Raw genomic sequence first — 20,945 nt, forward strand, 5'->3', positions numbered from 1 at the left:
GCCAGAGTATCAGTTCAAACCTACATCTACTTTTTGACAGGTATAGATTAATGTCTTACTGTAGTTTATATTTATACTTTTCCTTTTCATGTGGAGTGGGTAAAGGAGGGGCTTATTGAAAGCCAGGGAAAGGGCTGATAAAACCAGGAAGGATGATCCATGTCCTACCCTCTGATCAAGTGCTCCATTTGTATGCTCACATGGTGTATCTCTCATGTGGGAGCCTGATGCCCTGAGCCGGAGCTACAGGCTATGTTGTGCTGGGAAGCTCAGGACTCAGAGCTTTCTCATGGATACTAGGTGTTTTTAACACAGGACTTTCTCTGTCCATAATTACATTAGTCATTATACAAAAGATTCATCTGCAGAACTTAAAAACAACCGAATTTCGATACAAATATAAAACTAAGTATCTGAAAATATGTTTTAAGAGTTTACTTGTGCAGTGATGTCCCAGCCTTCCTCCAAACAGACCAAAACTGAGGAACCATTCTCAAGTACTTCTGATATAACCACAGCCAGCTGCATTATCCTGTGAAGCTAAGAGATAAGAAAGGAGGCCACAATTAGACCAGGCACTTTCTGAGCACCAAGAACACACAGACTCATTATCAACCTTAGATAACAAAAACAAGTTAGGGATAAAGTATTTGGACAAAAGAACCATGTAAGTTTTAAATGCTTTAAGTTCTTTGTCAAAATCAAGATGAAACAATGACATAATTTAAAAGCAGACAAAAATAATGTGTTCAAATGATATATCATGAAATAAACTGACCTTACATGATCTCAAAGTAGAAGAGTTATATAATTCCATAGAGTGGAAAAGAGAGATTCTATAAGTGGTCCTACCAAAACAGTTACTGGATGTAAAATTTGTTTTTCTATGATGTAGTCAGTTCTATTTCAGATACTCTTAATTTTTCTGCAATTAGATAGTGAGGATGGTTGCACAACTCTGTGAATATACTAAAAAGCACTGAACTGTACACTTCACAGGGTTGAATTTTATGATAAACGAATTTTGTATTTTAAGAAAGACACTCTTGTTTGTACTGTGTATTAAATGGGAAGAAGACTCAGATTTGTGCTCAGCTTTTTAAGCCAAGCCAACTGACTCAAAGTCCCTAATGAACAATTATGCTGTGAATAGAGCATAGAGATTCAAAACCAAATGTATATTGTAGTTTAAAACTATATTTTAAGTATCACTTGATGTAATTTGTAGATGAATCCAACTTTCAACTAACACAAAACAAAATTAACTCCCCCATATTTTAAACAGAGCTAGGCTATTTTAAACCCAGGAACAAGGCACATGTCCTCTCCAGCAATGGGAAGCTCCTCACTGTTCCTGTAACATAGCCTGAATTCTCTTGGGCTTAGCATTTGCTCTAAGTTAACTTTTAAAATGCCAATATCCCAAGTGGGGCAGTATTTTCCACTGTTTTTACTCACGAACTTCTGGTATGAATCTACTTTGGAGTAAGAAGCAGAACAAAGAATGTACCAGAAGCACAGATAGGTAGGTTGAGTGGTGGGAAGTTTGGGGCTGGTGCTCATAGCTTAGGGACAGAAGGGAGTTTTGATCAGCTCCTTCCATGAGTACTCAAAGTATCTAGATTTATAGCTAATTGTATATATGGCTTTTTTTTTTTTTTTTAATAGCTTAAGTATCTTGAGAATAGTCACTGCCCTGGGTACTCCCATCATTTCTTGGCTTATGGAAAACAACTCTTTTTCCTTCCTAAGAGAGGCAGGAGGCTTGGAGGCAGATGGGAACAGAGATCAGAGGGGCTGGGAACTCCTACAGGGGGCAAAGGAATAATGGGTATAGCATCAATGGTTTAAAAACAAGGCTGAAGGGTATATTGCAGAGATGCTTTGGCCAAATGTCTGCGTCAGTGTCTAAAACATGCATGTCATAAATACCTTTCTTATGTGGTTTGGAAGAAATGTGGGTTATGTGTGCTGGGATACCTATTTCTCCTTAATTTCTCAATAAGAGTTTAATTAAAAACATCCCAAGTTTGACTTAGCTGAAGAAGGGATATGTGTTTTTTTTCCTAAACTTTAGGGAGGCTTTGGGGCATCCAATATGACTCTGGTGGATGGTTTGAGGGTGAATCTAAAATCTACAGACAAGGAAAAGGCAGAGACACATGGAAGGTGAGAAAGTAAGAGGGAAAGGCTCTTGGAATCATTTAGAAATCAAATTGTGTCCCTGGATCCTTACTCTGCTGACAAAAGAGCAGAAGTCCTATAAATATTTGATTAAATTTGCTGCATATCAAAAAGTTTCCATCTAACAATAAAAATCTCCTCCTTAGCATCCTGTGAAGATTAAGTTTTCAATTAGAAGAGATTGAAAACCCAGGGATGAAGAATTCTATCCCCTCATCTTCTATATCACATGTTTCCTGGAACTGAAAAACCTTTATGGAGTGTGTACAATAAGGAGAGAATGTCAGGTAATAGGGGAACACAATACTTTTTTCTCAAATACCAATTCTGTATATCCACTTGAACCTCTTGCCTTGAGTTATAAGACACACTGCTCTAGACATTACCTGTGGGAACCACTCAGAATCTCCCAGGGCTTTCAGGAAGGTCACTTCTGAGTCAGTAGGGATGGTGCTTGGAACACAAGCCCTCATCAATTTTTTAAAACTGGCTTTTACTTGTCGGATGTCATGAAATTCAACAGGAACAAACTCACAATTTAAAGCAAATTCTAACTTGAAGTTCTGTGGGTGAAGATGCATAGAATTAGGCATATGAAGTGCTATAGGTAAAAGAGTACTGTTTTTAATGCCAATACTTGATGATGTACAGTTAGTTGAGGCCAAGTTGCTATAGAGGTTGCAGAGGTCAAGAAAGTCAATCCTGTGGCTAATGTGTCAGTGTTACTGGAAAGAGCCATTCAGTAAGGTCTTGTGGTTTGACTTGGCTTGCTGTCATTCTGAGAATTTGGAGAGACTACTGGTAGGCTGGAACCTGCTGGAACTTATAACACCAAATATAAGCCAATTATAAGGCCATGAACCTGGAGTCTAAAGAGGAACCAATGACACGTGGACAGCATGATTAATCCAAAACTAAGTCTTCCAAGATATACACTGTAATGAAAAGGTAATATACTGTTGAGGTTTCAGAACTCTACAAATTAAAGTTTGTGGACATACACATATTTGTTTCTTATTATGTAAGTAAAACATAGTCATTGTAAAAGTGAAAAAAAGTAGAGATAAACATTGAGAAGGCAATAAAAATCATCATCTCACTGCCCTAACACTATTAACATTGTAGTGCTCTTTTAAAGTGAATATACAAAATTTTATATGTAGTAAAATCTGAAAGGCTTTCTGACTTTTAGCTTTGGGACAATATTTTTTTTCACACAATATGACACATGTATCAATATATATTTATTTGAATACTTTTATCATTTATATCTTTAATCCATATGGAATTTATTCCATGTGTGGTTGCATTTGTAATTTATAAATGCTAAATTGATGGCCCTTTGATCTATTTTGTTTTGGTAATCTTGTTGCTTAGTTCTGAGGATTTAAAAACTCTCAACCTTCTCATGCCAAAAAATGAGTTAGTTTTCTCAGACTCTTTGCACTTTCTTCACATTCTGCCCAAATAACTCTATTGTATTATTTTTCTTATTTTTTAATGTTTATTTATCTTAGAGAGAGAGAGTGCTTTTCTATTAGTTTTTTTAAAAACTTATAATAGATAGCTTACTTTCCAGGAGAACCAGGTTCCTTTCAATTTCTCAACTATACATGAGGTAGGTATGCTTATCTTATAAACCAGAAACTATCAACCATAGTGTTGACACATATTAGGTCATAATGAACTTGTTACTAAGTATAAGGTATTAAAGTATATAAACTGAAAAAGGTAAATAAGGGCAATTCAAGTTTATTTAGAATAAGCCACTCTCTACTTCCTTGCGTTTCTATATGTCTCCTTTGTGGGGAGAAGAAAGTATCAGGTTGCAACTAGACAGCACTAGGCTATCCAGAATGTGGCACATGTCAGACAGGTAAGGACTACACTCTATAGATACAATTCAATAAATAAAAAGAAAAACTTGAATGGAATATACAAAAATCCTAATTACTACTGTGCCAGGATGGTGGAATTATGTATATATGTATGTATGCATATATATATTAAAGTTTATTTATTTTGAGAGAGAGAGAGAGAGAGAGAGAGAGAGAGAGAGAGAGAGAGAAAGAGCAAGTGGAGGAGGGACAGAGAGGGAAATAGAGGATCTGAATCAGGCTCCATGCTGACAGCAGAGAGCCCGAAGCGGGGCGCGAACTCACAAACTATAAGATCATGATGCTTAACCAACTAAGCCATCCAGGTGCCCCAGTGGAATCGTTTTTAAAATATAATACTTTACTGATAAAAGAAAGAGAGAAAAGGAGAGAGACAAATAGAATGATAGCAAGAAAGAAAGAGAGAAAGTAAATAAAGGCATGAAGGCAGAAAGAAAGAAAAAGAAGGAAGGAGGAAGATGGGTGGCGTGTAGGGGGAGGGAAGGGAGGAAGGGAGAAAAAGGAGCATGAGTCCCAAGAACTCAGTCTTTCTTACTCATATATACATGATCATACAGCTAAACTGAGGACTGATGTGCAAAGGCAATGGCAGAGGTGAGAACTGAGGAGACAAACCTTGGAAAGTGATTCAGGTCATGAATAAGTGCTGTGCTGAAGTGTGGAAAGTCTGTGCTCTGGGAAAGACACTGGTGCCAAAGAGGCTGTACAGGCAACCCTGGATTACTGTTGAAAAGTGTTCCAACTATTTTCTGGATATAAAGTTATCTGCTGTATCAGAAGACACATGTGCATACTTAACAATTGAGCACTATACCCAGCAGTTTCATGCCCTCTCCCCTAAAGGTTGTGACTAAGTGATTGCAGCAGTCCTGGCAGTGGGAGGGGAGCTAGCAAAGCCAGCTTGCCATAGAAGAGATGACGCAGTCATTGGCATCTTGAAAACCGAGCATGTGGGATCCTGCTCACAGCCTCTGCTCCACAGTTCAACTGAAGGTCTGTCTCTATTGCCCAGTGCTGACTGGAGCACTGGGCTAAACTTTGAGGGGATTTCTGAATTAACAAATACTTTTATTTCCCACAAACCTATCAGTAGTAATGAAATCTATTTTGTAATGTGTGAATTGCAAAAACAAACCCAAGGAAGTGCTGCTTTTAGAGGTAGAGACTATCTTTACAATTTATAGGACCTGAGCATGGTGAAGCTCTGTAGCACAATCACTTAAAAGTAAGATAGGGGCGCCTGGGTGGCTCAGTCGGTTGAGCATCCGACTTCAGCTCAGGTCACGATCTCACGATCCGGGAGTTCGAGCCCCGCGTCGGGCTCTGGGCTGATGGCTCAGAGCCTGGAGCCTGCTTCTGATTCTGTGTCTCCCTCTCTCTCTGCCCCTTCCCCGTTCATGCTCTGTCTCTCTCTGTCTCAAAAATAAATACACGTTAAAAAAAAAATTAAAAAAAAAAAGTAAGAAAAGGGGCACCTGGGCGGCTCAGTCAGTTAAGTGTCTGAGTCTTCTTTTTGGCTCAGGTCATTATTTCACGGTTCGTGAGGTTGGACTCTAGGCTGACAGTGCAGAGCCTGCTTGGGATTCTCTCTCTCTCTCTCTCTCTCTGCCCCTCCCCTGCTCTCTCTCTCTCAAAATAAATAAACATTTAAAAAAAACAAAGTAAGAATAAAGTTGATTAGGGCTTCTAATATTTTGAAATTTCTGACATGTCTTAGGACATGTGTGTCTAACCTTGCAAAGTTAAAAAAAAAATTAACTTAGAAAACAATCTTGGCCTTCCCTTGTCTCCATATGCAGGGCCACAGCTTTCTTTTGTTCACTTTTCTACCTTCCTGTAGCTTTCTTTATCAATAGGGATCTATTTTGCCAGGGGCACAGATTTCTATGGAAGCTGAACAAGACAATGGAAAAACACAGCCCGAATAAGCCTTATTTCTTTTTTGTATGTACACTTCCTAAGATTCCTGATGTTTATGCTGATTTTTTCGTGATTATGTGTAAGTATATTTTCGTGGCTAATAAATATGCAGATATGCATATGTATCTCGATATAAGTATATGTAGATATACATACATATGTATGAGCTAAAATTTTTTTTGAGATTGATTATTAACTCCAGATTAAGAATCTATGCTGTAAAATGAAATTTCTAGGAAAGCTGTTTGAGATAAGTTTTATAGACTGCCTTTGTGTATCCATAAAGTTTCTAAGTGAGAAAAAGAAATCTTACCCTTAGTTGCGACTTTTCACCAAATATATAAAGGGCCGTTTGGCGTTTCAAGAGCTGGTTTTGCAGGTAGGTGCTGTTACTAAAGGAGGCCGAGTGGTCCCTGCCTGCCAGCCGGGCGCCAACATCAATGAAAGATGTTGGAGAGCTGATGAGGCGAGTGCTAGAGCGAAGACTTGCCCAAACACCTTCACAAAAGCCAAAATAATGGAGTGAGATAACCTGATGTGGGAATGCCACTGAATAGGGAAAAAGATGTATGCTCTGTAGGGACAATTTTAGAGGTAATAGCAAGTTAATTCACCTAAGTAATCATGGATCATATCGGTCATTTGTTGTTTACTTTTGCAAATATAAGCATTATTCAATACAGCATTTCCAAATCACACAATCTTAGGGTTGGAAGGAGCTAACAAGTCACCCAAGTCAATCCCATTTTTTGTATTTTGATGTAAAGGCAGTATTTATAAGTAAATGCTGAGATCACAAATAGAGTGCACGGACACTGGGAAACAAAAAATGCGGGCAGAAGGCAACAATGTGAAAACATGGAGTGACTCAGTTTCTCAGGGTTTCATGAAAGAAGTAAGGAACACTCTTCTGCTTTAGTCAGTCAATGCAACAAGGAATCTAGATTAAGTAATAAATTAGAACTTTACTATACCTACTAAAATCTGAGGCTGGATCTAGAATATTTGTGTGTCATGCCCAAATGACATAATTTTAAATTAGTAAAGATAGATTCTAGTCTTTTTGTCCCAGTATCCATGAAAAATAGAAGTTATAAATTTAGTAATGCGCATTTCACTGATACGTAGGAGGCTTTATTTAAAGTTTACAGTCAAAAGCAGATGTCTTCTAAGGGAAAGGCCAAAGCTAAGTTACTGGAAGAATCTCATGTTATAAATGGACCTTAATTATATTAATTAGAAAAATTGCATTTCTACTAAATATTCAATATTCAAACACAAAGGCAAATATTAAGCCTCAAACTTGACCAGCACTGTAGTACCTTCAAAATAACAGAGCCCCTTATAAATGCCCATAGACTACGGCGCTCATGCTGGTGATAGGGTCATTGGGGTATAGGACACTATCACTGCTTGTCTATAGTGGGGTTCCTTCTCTAGACTTAGAAAGACTCTTTGAGAAGCTTTAATATTTGCCAAATCAAGTCATGTTTCTAGGGGACTGAAAGTCACCATAATAATGCCTGTCTCATCTGCTTCTTTCTTTATAAGCATTTACAGGGGCAGGAGACCAGTCCCCAAGAAAAGGTTTTATTTAATGGATTTGTTTTTCAGATATTAGCTTAACATGAATTATAAGCTTGTCTTAGATATTATGGCAAGTGTTTATAAATGGAATCACAGAGCAAATTCAGAACGTGGATAAAAATAAAGGACATAATTTGACAAACAAATGTGAAAAAGGTTACTTGTAACAAATATGCTTCCAGATGAAGATGGTTCAAAAGAGTGACACATTAGGACAGATAATACAGTACCTTGATTATGGATTCTTCCCTTAGTTGAAGATTTGGGGTTTGACTGAATAAAACATTTATCTCTGTACCCATGCACTGGTAAGTAAGATTAAAGACAGAAGGAGGAATGAAATGTAGATAGCAGCAAACATCAGAGCAAATTGAGTAACAGAAGAATAGGTTATTTAATTTTTGAACTTGAGTTAACATAGGGGGAAAATGTAAATATAATAAAAGTAGAAACTGCAATTAACAAATAAAAAGCTGCACAGTCACACAAAATAGATGAACTGAGCGCCTGTTAAATGAAATTTCAGCACCTGATTATAAGTATTATAAGCACAATGAAATGGACAGCACAGCAGAGCGCCACTAACAAATTATACCAAATGGAACACGCTTTTGAAGATTGTCATTTGGCAAGAAACAAATTTATATAATAAAATTAAGGAATTTAGAAGGGGGTAAATGTTAGGAATGCATTGGCCCTAGTATTTAAGGAGGCTGATTTATTGGCAAATGCTACGTGTTGTACAGCACGTTGGTTCTTTGAGCAAGGTTATCACATCAGGAATGAAGCTCCAGTAACCATTTGGAATAACTAAGGGCATATTTTTGCAGTAAAGCATCAAGCATTGCCACACTATCTTCTTTTTTTCTTGTCATTTTGAAATTACATTTATTTTTAACACAGTTATGAGAAACAAAAATTCATGATCCTGTGACAATACCCAATGCCACTAAAAAATACAGCTTGTGATGATTGAAGTCACGACTCCTCCTAAAATCCCTACTTGCACCAAAATGATAGGCAGTATTAGAGATAATACTTTTGTAATTTGAGTAATATTGTTTTTTCCCGACAGAAAAAAAGTGCTTCGTGAGTAAGGCAAACTTAGCCTGGTAGTAACAAAAGCGATGAACAGTGGGTTACAGTTAATGACATTATTTCCTGAGCAAAGGAACTGCTCAAGTCAATTAAGGAAAATGACTCTGTATTTATTCAGGATTGAAAACTTTAACAATGGTATTATTAAGCTATATATTGCAAAGCTGCATATGACATAATTTGATAATAGAAAAATCATTAGCAGCATTACTTCATTTCTGTCTCACTCCTCTGGAAGTAGAAAATGAAGGACAATAATGGCTTTAGTGGCCAAAGGAATTCAGAAAGCTAAGGGTTGTGAAGGTGCTGGCTGACTGCACACAGGGAATTCTATTGCAAGACAGAACAAAGACCATGGGACAACATGGTAAAAGCACAAGGCTTCCTGTGTGCTGTCCACCTGCTCTCCTTTCTGCCAAGGTTTTGAGCTTCCCGATTGGAATATGGGACACTAAATACTTATAGTGAAGTTTTAGTGGTTGGTTCCTGATTGTGAGATACTGTTCCCTGAACATATACCACGTTTACATGTTAGTCTCTCTACCTGGAACTACTTTTCACATTTCTTTACCTGACAAACTCCTTATCCCTTAAGATCCAGGAACAATGTGAATTCCTAGGAAGTGCCTTCTTCACTGTCCCCAGACTTGTAGAGAGCTCTACTTGAACTGTGATCACATTGCATTGTGATTATTAGCACATTTTATTCTACTAGATTTTGCGATCCAAAGGGTAGGGCCCTAATCATATTTATTCTTGTATCCATGCTAAAAGCCTAATTTATAGGTATTAAACACATTTGTTGATTATTTTCTTTTTGAAAATTGATACATTATGAGCTGTTGTGGTCCTTCTAGTATATCTTCAACTCTGATTATCTGCCCTGATTATTTGCTCTGGTTAATAATATAATTATTATTATAGAGGCTCATTAATGAAAAACTGCCAAGTATTTATCACATAGCAGAAAATCAGCAATAAGAAAATGGGCTGTATGGACATGGGGCCAGCAGAGGGCTTTGAGAACTGAATCCAATGGGGATTACGCTAGTGCTTTGGTGGTAAGGTCTACTTAGCTTCCTGAGTGTTTCCTAGGTGTCAAATACTTGTTCTGACCATGTACTACTGGCTTGGAGTCAGGTTTTTTCCCAAGCTGTAGGGTCCCCCTTAATGGTTTTAGTGATCACTTTACTAGGTCAAGTTGGTATTTTCAAAAAAGTGAGATTAGAATTTGAAAATACTATGTGCATTGCATGTGGTATAGATACTGTTTCATGAAACTTTTGTTTTAGTATATATACATTTTGACCCGTGACAGTATTACCTGATATAATACTTATATACTGTAATATAATATAAAATGTATTTTTAACTATGATCATGATCAAAAAAGTTTGTTAGTTTTTGGCCTAGACCTAGAGCATATTTACCTATCTTCTTGCCCTAGGCCTATGTAGAGCAACCTGGCTTAAGGCAATTTAAATGCAAATGTAGACTTTTCTCCTATTTCAGCAGAGTATTAGGCAAGTATAACTAATAACAACAACAATAATCATGGAACTAACGTTTACTGAGTTCCTATTATGAACCAGTTACTAAGCTAAGTGTTTTACAGATATTTCACTTATTCCTCATACTCTAAAGCTAATACTATTTATTATCTGCACTTTACAGATGAGGACCCTGAGCATTAAGAGGTTTCCTAAATTGCTTAATACCACACATTAAGTCGTAGTGCTATAGTTTGAATTTGAATGTAAGTGTTTTGTCATGTAAGGAACCAAGTGGCTCTGGGGCTGTCCAGCAGGGGCTGGCTGAGGGGATTGCTTCAGGGAAGAAGTGGTGCAGTTCACCCCACTGATGGGAATGCACTGGTGTTCAAAGCACGAGTGTTTCCTGAGCACTGGTATTGTTCCTTCTACTCTGTTCAGGCCAAGGAGGGGAGGAAAGATGCTTGGGTGGGATGTGGGGATGGGTACTGAATTTATCCATGTGTATGAGGTACAAGCTATAGTCAGTGAATGCTGTATTGAAATGGACTGAACCAATCCCAGTACCAGTTATGCTGTTATTTGCTACGTGATCTTGGCCAAGTCACTTCATTTCTCAGAGCCTCTTAAAACACATATCCTAGAGATTATTACAAGGATAAAATATTACATGTAGAGAAACTTAAGGGCCACAGAAATGTAAAGGATGGAAAATTAAAAGGCTGCCTATATTTGTAGTCAACAAAATAATTTATCCAAGTTGTAAGTATATGTATTTTTCCCCATGGGCCTCAAAAATGATTTTAATTCTAAATGAAAAGCAATGTGTTCTATTCACATCCTCACTTTTCCTTCACTGGTTCTTGTGTAAAAAAGGTTGCTTCCCCTGACTTAGGAACTCATCAACATGCACACAGAATGCAAAGTGGTCACCCTGACTGAGAAAAGGGTAAAGGAGAAGGTGGAAGTCAGTCTGAACTCTGGCTTATCAGCAGAGTGAGAAAGGCACACAGTGAAAATAACCTAAGGAAAAAACCAGTACCTAAGACTCTATCATGATGAAAGGAATGAAAAGGTAGTAATTAGAAGAGAAAAAGGAGAAGGTTAGGAGGAAAATTTAGAACTAGGAGGCTCTTTCCATACAGGGTGGATGAGGAATTTCTGGAGAAGTGGTGCCTCACTATCTGGAAAAATGAAGAGACTCTCCTTGAGGGTAGGAAAGAGGAAATGAACTATTTGCAGGGTGTGGAAACATCCACACCTAGTCTGGCCCTGGCCTATGTGAGTGTGTGTCTGCCTGTCATGGTCATGTTAACAGGCAATCTTCTAAGACTTCCCAAATTGCTTGCCCAGTCCATTCTTGGTATTCAATGTGAGGAGGAATGACCCTGTTGGAAGAGACAAAGGAAGCAGCTCTAGGGATCAGAGAAGTGGAAGACACCAGGAAACAGCAGTATCTCATCTTCCAGTTAACCACTGGGACCTTGGAAGATCTGGGAGGCTTTGGCATTGAGGAATTAGGAGATGGAATAAAAGAGTAAGATATATGTTTCTGGATCCTAGTTTAAGATACCAGAATGATGAGTATCTGGTTAGGAGCAAAAAACTATCATGAGGAAATGCAGTAAGTTCACAATAATTTTCAGAAGAAAATATTTGGGAAGGGTGTCAGAAATAATAATTATGACCTCATTATGCCCAGAATGGATCAGAAATTAAATGGGAGATTTTGACCCTAAGAGGTAAATACAGCTTTTTAGGTACTTTTGAGAATAGCAAAGAATAAACTCATGATTAGAATGTAACCACAAGTGGGGATCCCCTTGTATAAAAAAGGCTGAGTCTGAGGCCAGTATTAAAAAAGAGAAGATAATGTAGGTGAAACACATTGGTGAATGTCCATGAGCCTTAGGTGCTAACATAGAAGATGAGACCATTTTGCATCTGAAATTTATATTACAAGTCATCTGGCCAAATGGAGGAATAAATAATGTGTCCTTGATGAAGTTGACAAAGGCAAAACTCAAGAGCAGAGCATGGAAAAACTGCTGACATGCCTTGCTGGCCATATAAACTTGCAGATGCTAAACAAAGCAATAAGGGGAACTGCAATATTGGGCCAAATTTGGATAGGAGCTCTGGGCAACAGAAATACTAGGCAGGAATCTTAGGAGAAAGTCACTGTACTATCTTTTAGTTCAAATTCACCAAGAAAGAAATGAGAAGAACGAGGCCTGTATCTTAAACTTTAAAACAATGGTATTTAAAAAATTCCAAAGAAAGCTATGTAGGACTATAATGGGTTATAAAGCTATAAAGCTATATATGACTGTGTGCCTCCACCCCAATTCATATGTTGAAGTCTTAACGCCCAGCACCTCAGAATGTTGCCTCATTTAGAGATAGGGTTATTGCAGAGGTAATTCATTAAGATGAAGTCATACTGGAGGGCGATGGAACCCTAATTCTATATGATCAGTGTCCTTATATGAAGGGAAAATTTGGAGACAGACACAGAGGGAGAACATCATGAAAAGATGAAGGCTGATACCTACCTGGGTGATGCTTCTACAAACTAAGGAAAGCCACAGATGGTTAGTGAGCTACCAAAAACTAGAGGGGAGGCATGGGACAGATTCTGCCTCATTGTCCTTAGAAGGAACCAACCCTGACAACATCTTGATTTTGAACTTCTAGCTTCCAGAAAATGATGAGACAAATGTCGTTGAAGACAATCAGTTTGTGGCACTTTGTTAAGGTAGCCCTAGAAAACTAATACAGTGACCTTTATTTCACTAATTCACAAGATGAGTGAAAAAGGCTGAAAGCTATTAGGAAATCCTGTAATTATAGAACATTCTGATGAGGTGGGAAAAAAGTATCTAAAGAACCAATATGACTGCTAGGAGATGTGCATAGTAATCTGGTTTTTCAAAAGGGAAAAAAGTGAATTTTGTAAAATAAAGCTTTCCTGTATGTTGATTCTGAACTAAATTCTAGAATGGATACTAGTGAATAATTTGTGATTACTTAGGAAAAAGCACTAATTCTTATAATGAGTCATGGTAAACTAACTATATAATCTTTTGTGATATAATTAATACTTGGAAAGACTGGAAAATACCAAATTAAAGAGATTGGCAGAGATTTAGAAATATGGGTCAGGTGAGGTTGAACTGGTATATATTAACAGATCAATCTCTTTCTTCAGGGAAGCTTCTATATTAGTTTGATGAAGACTTTTGCCCTTAGCTCTGGCTGTTTAATATTTTTAAACAACAAATTACATGACAGCAGAGATCAAACTGATGCATGAGAAGAGGCTTGGGAAAATGTCTAATACAGAGGCAGACAGAATTAGGATCCAAAGTCTAAAACAATAGTCCATGTAAAACAAGATGGAATTTTGTAGGTATAGTATGTAGTACATTTAGGTTCGAAAACCAACCCTCAAGGCTAGTACTGTATATTGTTAAGAACAATAACACATGGGAAGAGATTTCAAGTGATATTAATCTCAGTGTGGGTCAATCTAATGATGGGGCCATCCTCATATCTGATGTAATCTTAGGCTGCATGAGTTCAAATCCGTGGAGAGTTCACTGAGTGACAAAGATGGTGAGTGGAATGCGACTGCTCCAATTAGGGATATTTGGAGTTAATGGAAGCTCTCAGAGAGAAAAGATCAGATCAGTTTTTAAATCTGAAGGGCTGGCATGTGGGAGATTAAGATTTAGAATTTTCTGACTGTAGAGGGCAGATTATGCAAAGTTACATAGGGGCAGATTTTTAGATCAATATGAGAAAGAATTTTCTAACAAATATAGAGTTGCTTACAAATGCAAGGGACTACTTTTAGGAAGAAATGAGTTTCCCATTACTGATGATGTTCAAGCAGAACTTGGATCATTCACTTGGTAAATTTTCAAGGGGATTCAGCATCGCATAGACGTGAGAGAAAAATCCATTGTAAAATAGGAAGTTTTACAATCAAGATACTTGCTCTGTAATTACCTCTGAAAAGTAAAAGAATCTCACATAATCTCCAGATACCAAAGTGGACCTCCTTTGGGGCTAGAAGAGCAAATACAGGCCTTTCTCTATTTCCTTATGCCAAAAGCTAAAAAGCCCAGAGGGAAAAAAAGAGTAACCTGGATATCATTCTCTTCTGTTCCCTAAACTAGCATTTCAGAGAACAGGAGTAAAAATTACAGGCATTGGGGAAGCACAACTCTTGGAGTCTGGGATTACTTCTCTCTAGCTGCTTATGCTTCGGTGATCAGCCTTTCTACACTGCAAACCTGAAGCATTGTGGAGTATTCATGGGGCTGACTACTTAGACACGCTCCCCTCACCTCCCACTGCTTCCAAAATCATCAATAGCTAAGATTTCAGCAATTATTATACATTTTGTCCCATGCAGCTAAACTCATCTGCCACAACACCAGTAACAAATTAGACCATTTATTTCGAAAAGGGTAATTAAGAACAATTTGAACCATAATTAGTTGATTTAGAGTATCACTATCTAGAGTAAAGTTTTCTAATTTTAAGGTTGTATCAGTGCTCAGTTATAAAATCAATCTTACTAACCTCCTCGAGCAAAGCTATTGGATGGGTTTACATCCAAATGTCCTGGCACTACCTGCTTAAGCACAGTGGACATTCTTGAAGTCCTCCTTTCAGTCCCTGAAAGTCAGCCAAAAAGAAGAACAAAAACCATGTCGTTCAGGTTAACATTACTCAAATGACAAAAAGTTATCTTCATGTGTAGCATGTCTAATTGCTGCCAAACATTGTACTTTTTAAGTACCCAAAGCTTTAATAGAGATAACAAGGCACTGTTACTATTTCCTCAGAGATACACACATTTGCAAGATTATAGAGAGTTAGGTTTGGCAAGTGCAATCAGAGAATTTAATGATAAATGAAGCAAGGCATGCATGGTGTTACTTTACAAGAAAAGCCACTTTCTGCTTATGTTGAGCTAATTCAAATAGCTGATTAAGCCAAGGAGACCAACTTTTCAAGTCACATGCTCCTGTGTCTAACACATTAGGGTTACCTCTACATGAACCCTTTGGGGTTCCATCACATGATAACTGAAACAGAATATTAGTACAAGTCTTAATGGCTTCATCCAAATCTAATGAAAACAAACTGTACTACAAATCATAAAAGGTTGCAGAAATTTCAGGAATTTCAAACTTATACATGATGATTTACTACATAAGCATTTAATTATCAGGTGTTCAACTTATACATTCCACTTTGTAATAATACTTTAAAGTCTATGTAAAATAGATTCTAAGAAAAAAGAGATGACTTTATTTATGTTCCCCACTCCTATTATTCTTTTAAAAAGAAAATAATTGAATCTCCACATTTGGTTACTGTTACTAGACATTAACAGTGGTATGTTGATTTTTAGGTAAAAGGAGCTAAAGTTATAGTCCCATAGGGTAAAACTTCAAGGGGTCATACTGAAGGAACAGTATAAATAACTGAAGAGACTAACCCAAGGAATGAAGCTTTCATAGTTGTCAAGAAGAAAAGTATTATCAAATCTTACCTGGAGACAGAGCAAGTGCTGGTCTGACAGTAAGGGTGTTATTGCCACTGAGTTTCTGTTGGACAGAAACTGCATTCAGTAAGGCTTGCAAGTATTTTTCTTGTTCTATGCTACTGGAAGATTCTAAAGAGGAGGTAGGAGCTATAAAAGAAAAAGATAGTGAATAAAACAAACTGTCTCTGTGTTAAGACATCTACCTACCTACCTACCTACCTACCTACCTATCTTATTCTTTCTGTGTATCTTCAAATTACCACACCCAAATATAGAAACCAGTCCCATTTACAGCTGTAAACTATTAAATGGCTATCCTCCTATGCTACTGGTTTCACCACACCTACTTCTTGCTTGCATCTTCATCAGAGATGGCTCTGCCATCCTCCCAGAAAGAGCCTAGGTCTGGAAAACCAGCACAGGGCTGTCCTTCCAAGAATTGGTGTAGTTATCCTGTCCATACCACTGTTTGAGAGCAGAGGATGGAATGGGTTCCCTAGGCATCCCAGAATGGCACCCATACTAGTAGTTTTCTTCTAATTCTGCCATAAAGGCCTAACAGGGCACATGAACTTGTAGGAGTCTGTTGCAGGAAGAGTGGAGGAAGATGGGGAGAAGGTAGCAACAGCCACTGCCAGATTCCCTAGTCCTTCTAAGAGAAGGGCAGAGAGGGAATGCCTCTGTGTATGCACGGAGGGAAACAAATGTGAGAACAATTCTGGGTTGGAGGGAGTCTGAGCTGGTTTGTGTGGAACAAAGAATCACTAAAATTGGCCCAGGCACTTTAAAGAGGCATCATGGGGGACTCATCAGAAAGACAACAGATATAAACAACTTTTTTTACATCCTGAAGAAAAAATTAGCATAATTATATTTTATAAACTTTAAGGTGCCATTATTATATTTTATGAACTCTAAGATGTCATAAATTATAAGATGCACCATTATTTTATGTACTAAGAATTAAAAACTCTTCCATTTAAAGGGTGCCTGGGTGGCTCTGTTGGTGAAGTGTCTGACTTCAGCTCAGGTCATGATCTCACAGTTCATGAGTTTGAGCCCTGCATTGGGCTCTGTGCTGACCACTAGAGAGCCTGGAGTCTGCTTTAGATTCTGTGTCTCCTTCTCTCTCTCTCTCTCTACCCCTCCCCTGCTTGTGCTCTCTGTCTCTCAAAAATAAATAAATAAACTTAAAAACAAAAACAACTCTTCCATTTAAACTATGACAACTCTCTGATCACATCAATTTTAAGATGTATCCCAATTTCAAAGACATTAAAATGTGAGCATATGTGTGAGCTCAAAAATATGGAATACAGCAAATTTATATTAGATTAAAAAATCAGAAACCAGTGAATAAAATAGTTTCAACTTTTTCCAATGAAAAAATTAACATAGTCATTAATGATCAGTGATATATCCATCAATGCTCCCGAAATGATTCCCTCACTTTATGTAACTTACATATGCTGTGTTCTGTTATATCCACTATGTGGCTTGGGAGGATTCCTCAGTGTCGAAATAGTTAAAAACAAATTGCCTTTAATTATACTAGTGTTGAGACTCCAAGACAGGCAGGATGATGATGATGATGATGATGATGATGATGATGATGATGATGATGTTGTGTGTGTGCTGCCCTCAGCTGAATGATCAAAGATACGCTAGCCAACTTTTAACTTTCAGGAGGGAAATGGACGAGAATAAAGAAGAGATGTCAAAAGCACATGGTTCTACCCGCTGAACCACAGAACTTGACTTACCTCATTTCCAAAGAGTTAAGAACACAGCCATCCCTAAATTGGATCTGATATGTTGGTGGTCTATTGTTTAATTTTACTGAACATTTACTATAAGCTAGAAATTATGGGAAAGGTCTGCAAAATATAGCTTCTGACTGACTTCAAGACCTCAGACATAGTACTTAAAAATATCCTCAGAAAAAGAGACAGTAGTACTATCTGCTTTCTTAAGTTGGCCTTCTTCTAGCTTCCTAAAATGTTCTTTTCTTGAGAGTTTCTTTTAAGGCAGCATTTTGGTCATTGGTTTGTGGACTTGTTTGTGTGTGTGCATGTTACTTGTAGGAATGAGATAAAATATCTCATATTACATGGGTCAGAGAATCCCTACTTGCCTCTGAAGCTGTTAAATATATTTGGATGCTCCCCAGAAGGAAAGAGAAAGATTAGTATACTCTAGTTTCCATCTGTGGATAGTTTGGTTTGCTGAAATAAAAATAGCCTAGAACAAAAGGCTATTATGATAATTTATATTAAAATACAAATATAGACAGACATATTTAGCAAGATGCCAAATTCAAGGTGGAAACCCACATTGTCAAATAGTACATGTTTCATATTGCACCATGGAGAAGTCTGTGTGCGAGAGAAGGCCTGATATAAGGGCACAATTGACACTCCCAGATATCACTTCCTTTATTTTTAGGAATTCTCTAAAGTGAAAGGATCACAACTGTGCTGTACAGAGATGCTTACCTGCCTGAGGGGAGTTCTGAGATTTGAAAAGACCAACCACTCCCTTCCCATGGAATCCTCCAGATCGGAGAAGCAGGGTACTGCTTTTTGAATTCTTCCAACATACAACAGGCAGGCGATTGTGTCGATAGCAGCGGGCGACTCTTGGTAAACTACTGTCTTGTACAGCTTGAGGTACAACCAAAAGGCCAGGATAGCTTCAGGGACATGGAAAGGAGAAAAAGAATGAATGGGGTGAGAAAGTGGGAATGGGAGAGAGAAAGGGAAAGAAATGGGGAGATAGGGAGAGAGAGAATATAAGAACATGAGTATCATAGTATCACAGTAATTTTCTAAGACTCAGAAACATACTGGTTGAGGGGTAAGACATTTATTTTCTTTTATTTATTTTTTAAAATTTATTTATTTATTTATTTATTTATTTATTTATTTATTTATTTATTTATTTATTTATTTATTGTTTATTCATTTTTGAAAGACAGAGACACAGCACAAGCAGGGGTGGGGCAGAGAGAGAGGGGGACACAGAATCTGAAGCAGGCTCCAGGCTCTGAGCTGTCAGCACAGAGCCCGATGTGGGGCTCTGCGAAATCATGACCTGCGCTGAAGTCGATGCTTAACCAACTGAGCCACCCAGGTGCCGCTACTGTTTTTAAAGTTTATTTATTTTGAGAGAGACACGGAGAGTGCAAGTGGGGGAGGGGCAGAGACAGAGGGAGAATCTCAAGCAGACGCCACACTGTCAGTACAGAGTCCATGTGGGGCTCAAACTCACGAGACCATGACATCGTGACCTGAGCCAAAATCAAGAGTTGGATGCTTAACTGACTGAGCCACTCAGGTGCCCCAAGACCTGTATTTTAAACATGGAACTTAGTTTTAACTCAGTTCTTCAGGGTTTGAGAAAAAAAGCCATAGATAGTGAAAATAGCTAATTTATCCACTAATCCGTAGTCTTTTTTGAAATAAGCCCCTTCAATGATACTGCAGGTGGAATAACCTAAGCCTAGAAAATAAAAATTCTGGGGTGCCTGGTTGGCTCAGTCGGGTAAGTGTTGACTTTGGCTCAGGTCGTGATGTCACGGTTCATGAGTTGGAGCCCTGCGTCCGGCTCTCTGCTCTCAGTGCAAAGCCTGCTTCGGATCCTTTGTCTCCTTTTCTCTCTACCCCTACCCCGTTCATGTGTTCTCTCTCTCAAAAATAAATAAATTAAAAAAAAAATAAAAATCTTGTGTTGGGCGCCTGGGTGGCTCAGTCGGTTAAGCGTCTGACTCTTGATTTCTGCTCAGGTCATTATCTCATGGTTTGTGAGATCAAGGCCTGAGTCAGGCTCTGCGCTGACAGCACACAGCCTGCTTTGGATTTTCGGTCTCCCTCTCTGCTCCTTCTCTGCTCTTGCTCTCCCTCTCACAATACATAAACTTAAAGGAAATTAAAAAAAAAAAAAAAGAAAAATGCTATATAGAATTACTAAAAAGGCCTCTGTTAAACTAATGATTTCCTTTCTTACACACTACTTTTTGTCAACTTGAAATATAGATTGTAAGATTAGTGGATTAATAGCAACTTTATGAGGATGACAAGTCAAATTGTCAACTCATTAGTCTGCTGCAGCAACAGCTGAGAATAGAGCACACTAACATTAGTCTGCCTGAGATGGTGAAAGAACTAAAAATCAAAACCAAATGATTTTTGGTTATGAGAACAGTATGTTCAAAGGTCAAAATAAGTTTAAATATTTTATTGACACTACATGTTGATAATTTTTAAGAAAAGATTAGCTCATAAAGTTACAGGATATGACACTGGGAAAATACAAAACAAAGTACTTTGTTTTTTAGAATAGGAAGCACAAGAAGATAGGCAGGTTTCAGAGTCATTTCCTTTAGTTTATTTAGAAATATTACACTAAAGAGATTTCATATTAATAACCTCCCAAAAGGAGGTTATTACTGTGATATTTTCTAAGACTCAGAAACATACTTGTTGAGGGGTAAGACATTTATTTTCTTTTATTTTTTTTTAATTAAAAAAATTATTTATTTATTTTTAAAGTTTATTTTGAGAGAGACAGGGAGAGGCAAGTGGGGGAGGGGCAGAGACAGAGGGAGAATCTCAAGCAGACGCCACACTGTCAGTACAGAGTCCATGTGGGGCTCAAACTCACGAGACCATGACATCATGACCTGAGCCAAAATCAAGAGTTGGATGCTTAACTGACTGAGCCACTCAGGTGCCCCAAGACATGTATTTTAAACATGGAGCTTGGAACACAAATGAATTAACACAAAAAAAATCCATATCATTACTACCTGGGTCAATAAATTGACCATTACCAAAATCCAAGAAGATCCCCTGTATCTCTTTCCAATCACTATTTCTCTCTCCTCCTCAAAATTTACCACTGTCCTTGACTGCTAAAAAACTGGATGAGTTTTCTCTGTTTCTGAATTTTAGATAAAAGGAACAAATAAAATTTATTCTTTTGTATCTGGGTTCTTTTAGTCAACATTATGTTTGTGAGATCCATCCATGCTACTGCATACTGCATATAGCTGTAGTTTATTTTCATTGTGTATAGTATCCCACTATGTGATTACACTATCTCTTCTTCTATTGTTGATTTTGAGTAGTTTATTGTTTTTGACTATGTGAGAAAAATGTTGCCATGAACATTCCTGTAGATGTCTTTTGGGAGCACATATAC

At 37.7% G+C, this 20,945-nt stretch overlaps 1 protein-coding gene across 3 annotated transcripts in view; it reads right to left on the reverse strand.

Annotated features, from left to right (window-relative positions):
• Nucleotides 1-20,945, reverse strand: part of SBF2 (SET binding factor 2) — a 489,527-nt gene that overhangs the window by 29,795 nt on the left and 438,787 nt on the right. The window contains exons 27-33 of one of the 3 annotated variants that reach the window (XM_023239557.2): nucleotides 18,239-18,435; nucleotides 15,750-15,890; nucleotides 14,771-14,866; nucleotides 7,820-7,894; nucleotides 6,316-6,500; nucleotides 2,571-2,747; nucleotides 439-540 (exon numbers count right to left, since the gene is read on the reverse strand). In XM_023239557.2, coding sequence (XP_023095325.2) covers nucleotides 439-540; nucleotides 2,571-2,747; nucleotides 6,316-6,500; nucleotides 7,820-7,894; nucleotides 14,771-14,866; nucleotides 15,750-15,890; nucleotides 18,239-18,435 — 973 coding nt within the window. The remainder of the gene's footprint in view (nucleotides 1-438; nucleotides 541-2,570; nucleotides 2,748-6,315; nucleotides 6,501-7,819; nucleotides 7,895-14,770; nucleotides 14,867-15,749; nucleotides 15,891-18,238; nucleotides 18,436-20,945) is intronic. The other 2 variants (XM_023239558.2, XM_023239559.2) reach the window with 2 other exon arrangements.

The sequence above is a fragment of the Felis catus genome, chromosome D1 (genome assembly GCF_018350175.1).
Source record: "Felis catus isolate Fca126 chromosome D1, F.catus_Fca126_mat1.0, whole genome shotgun sequence".
Taxonomy (NCBI): domain Eukaryota; kingdom Metazoa; phylum Chordata; class Mammalia; order Carnivora; family Felidae; genus Felis; species Felis catus.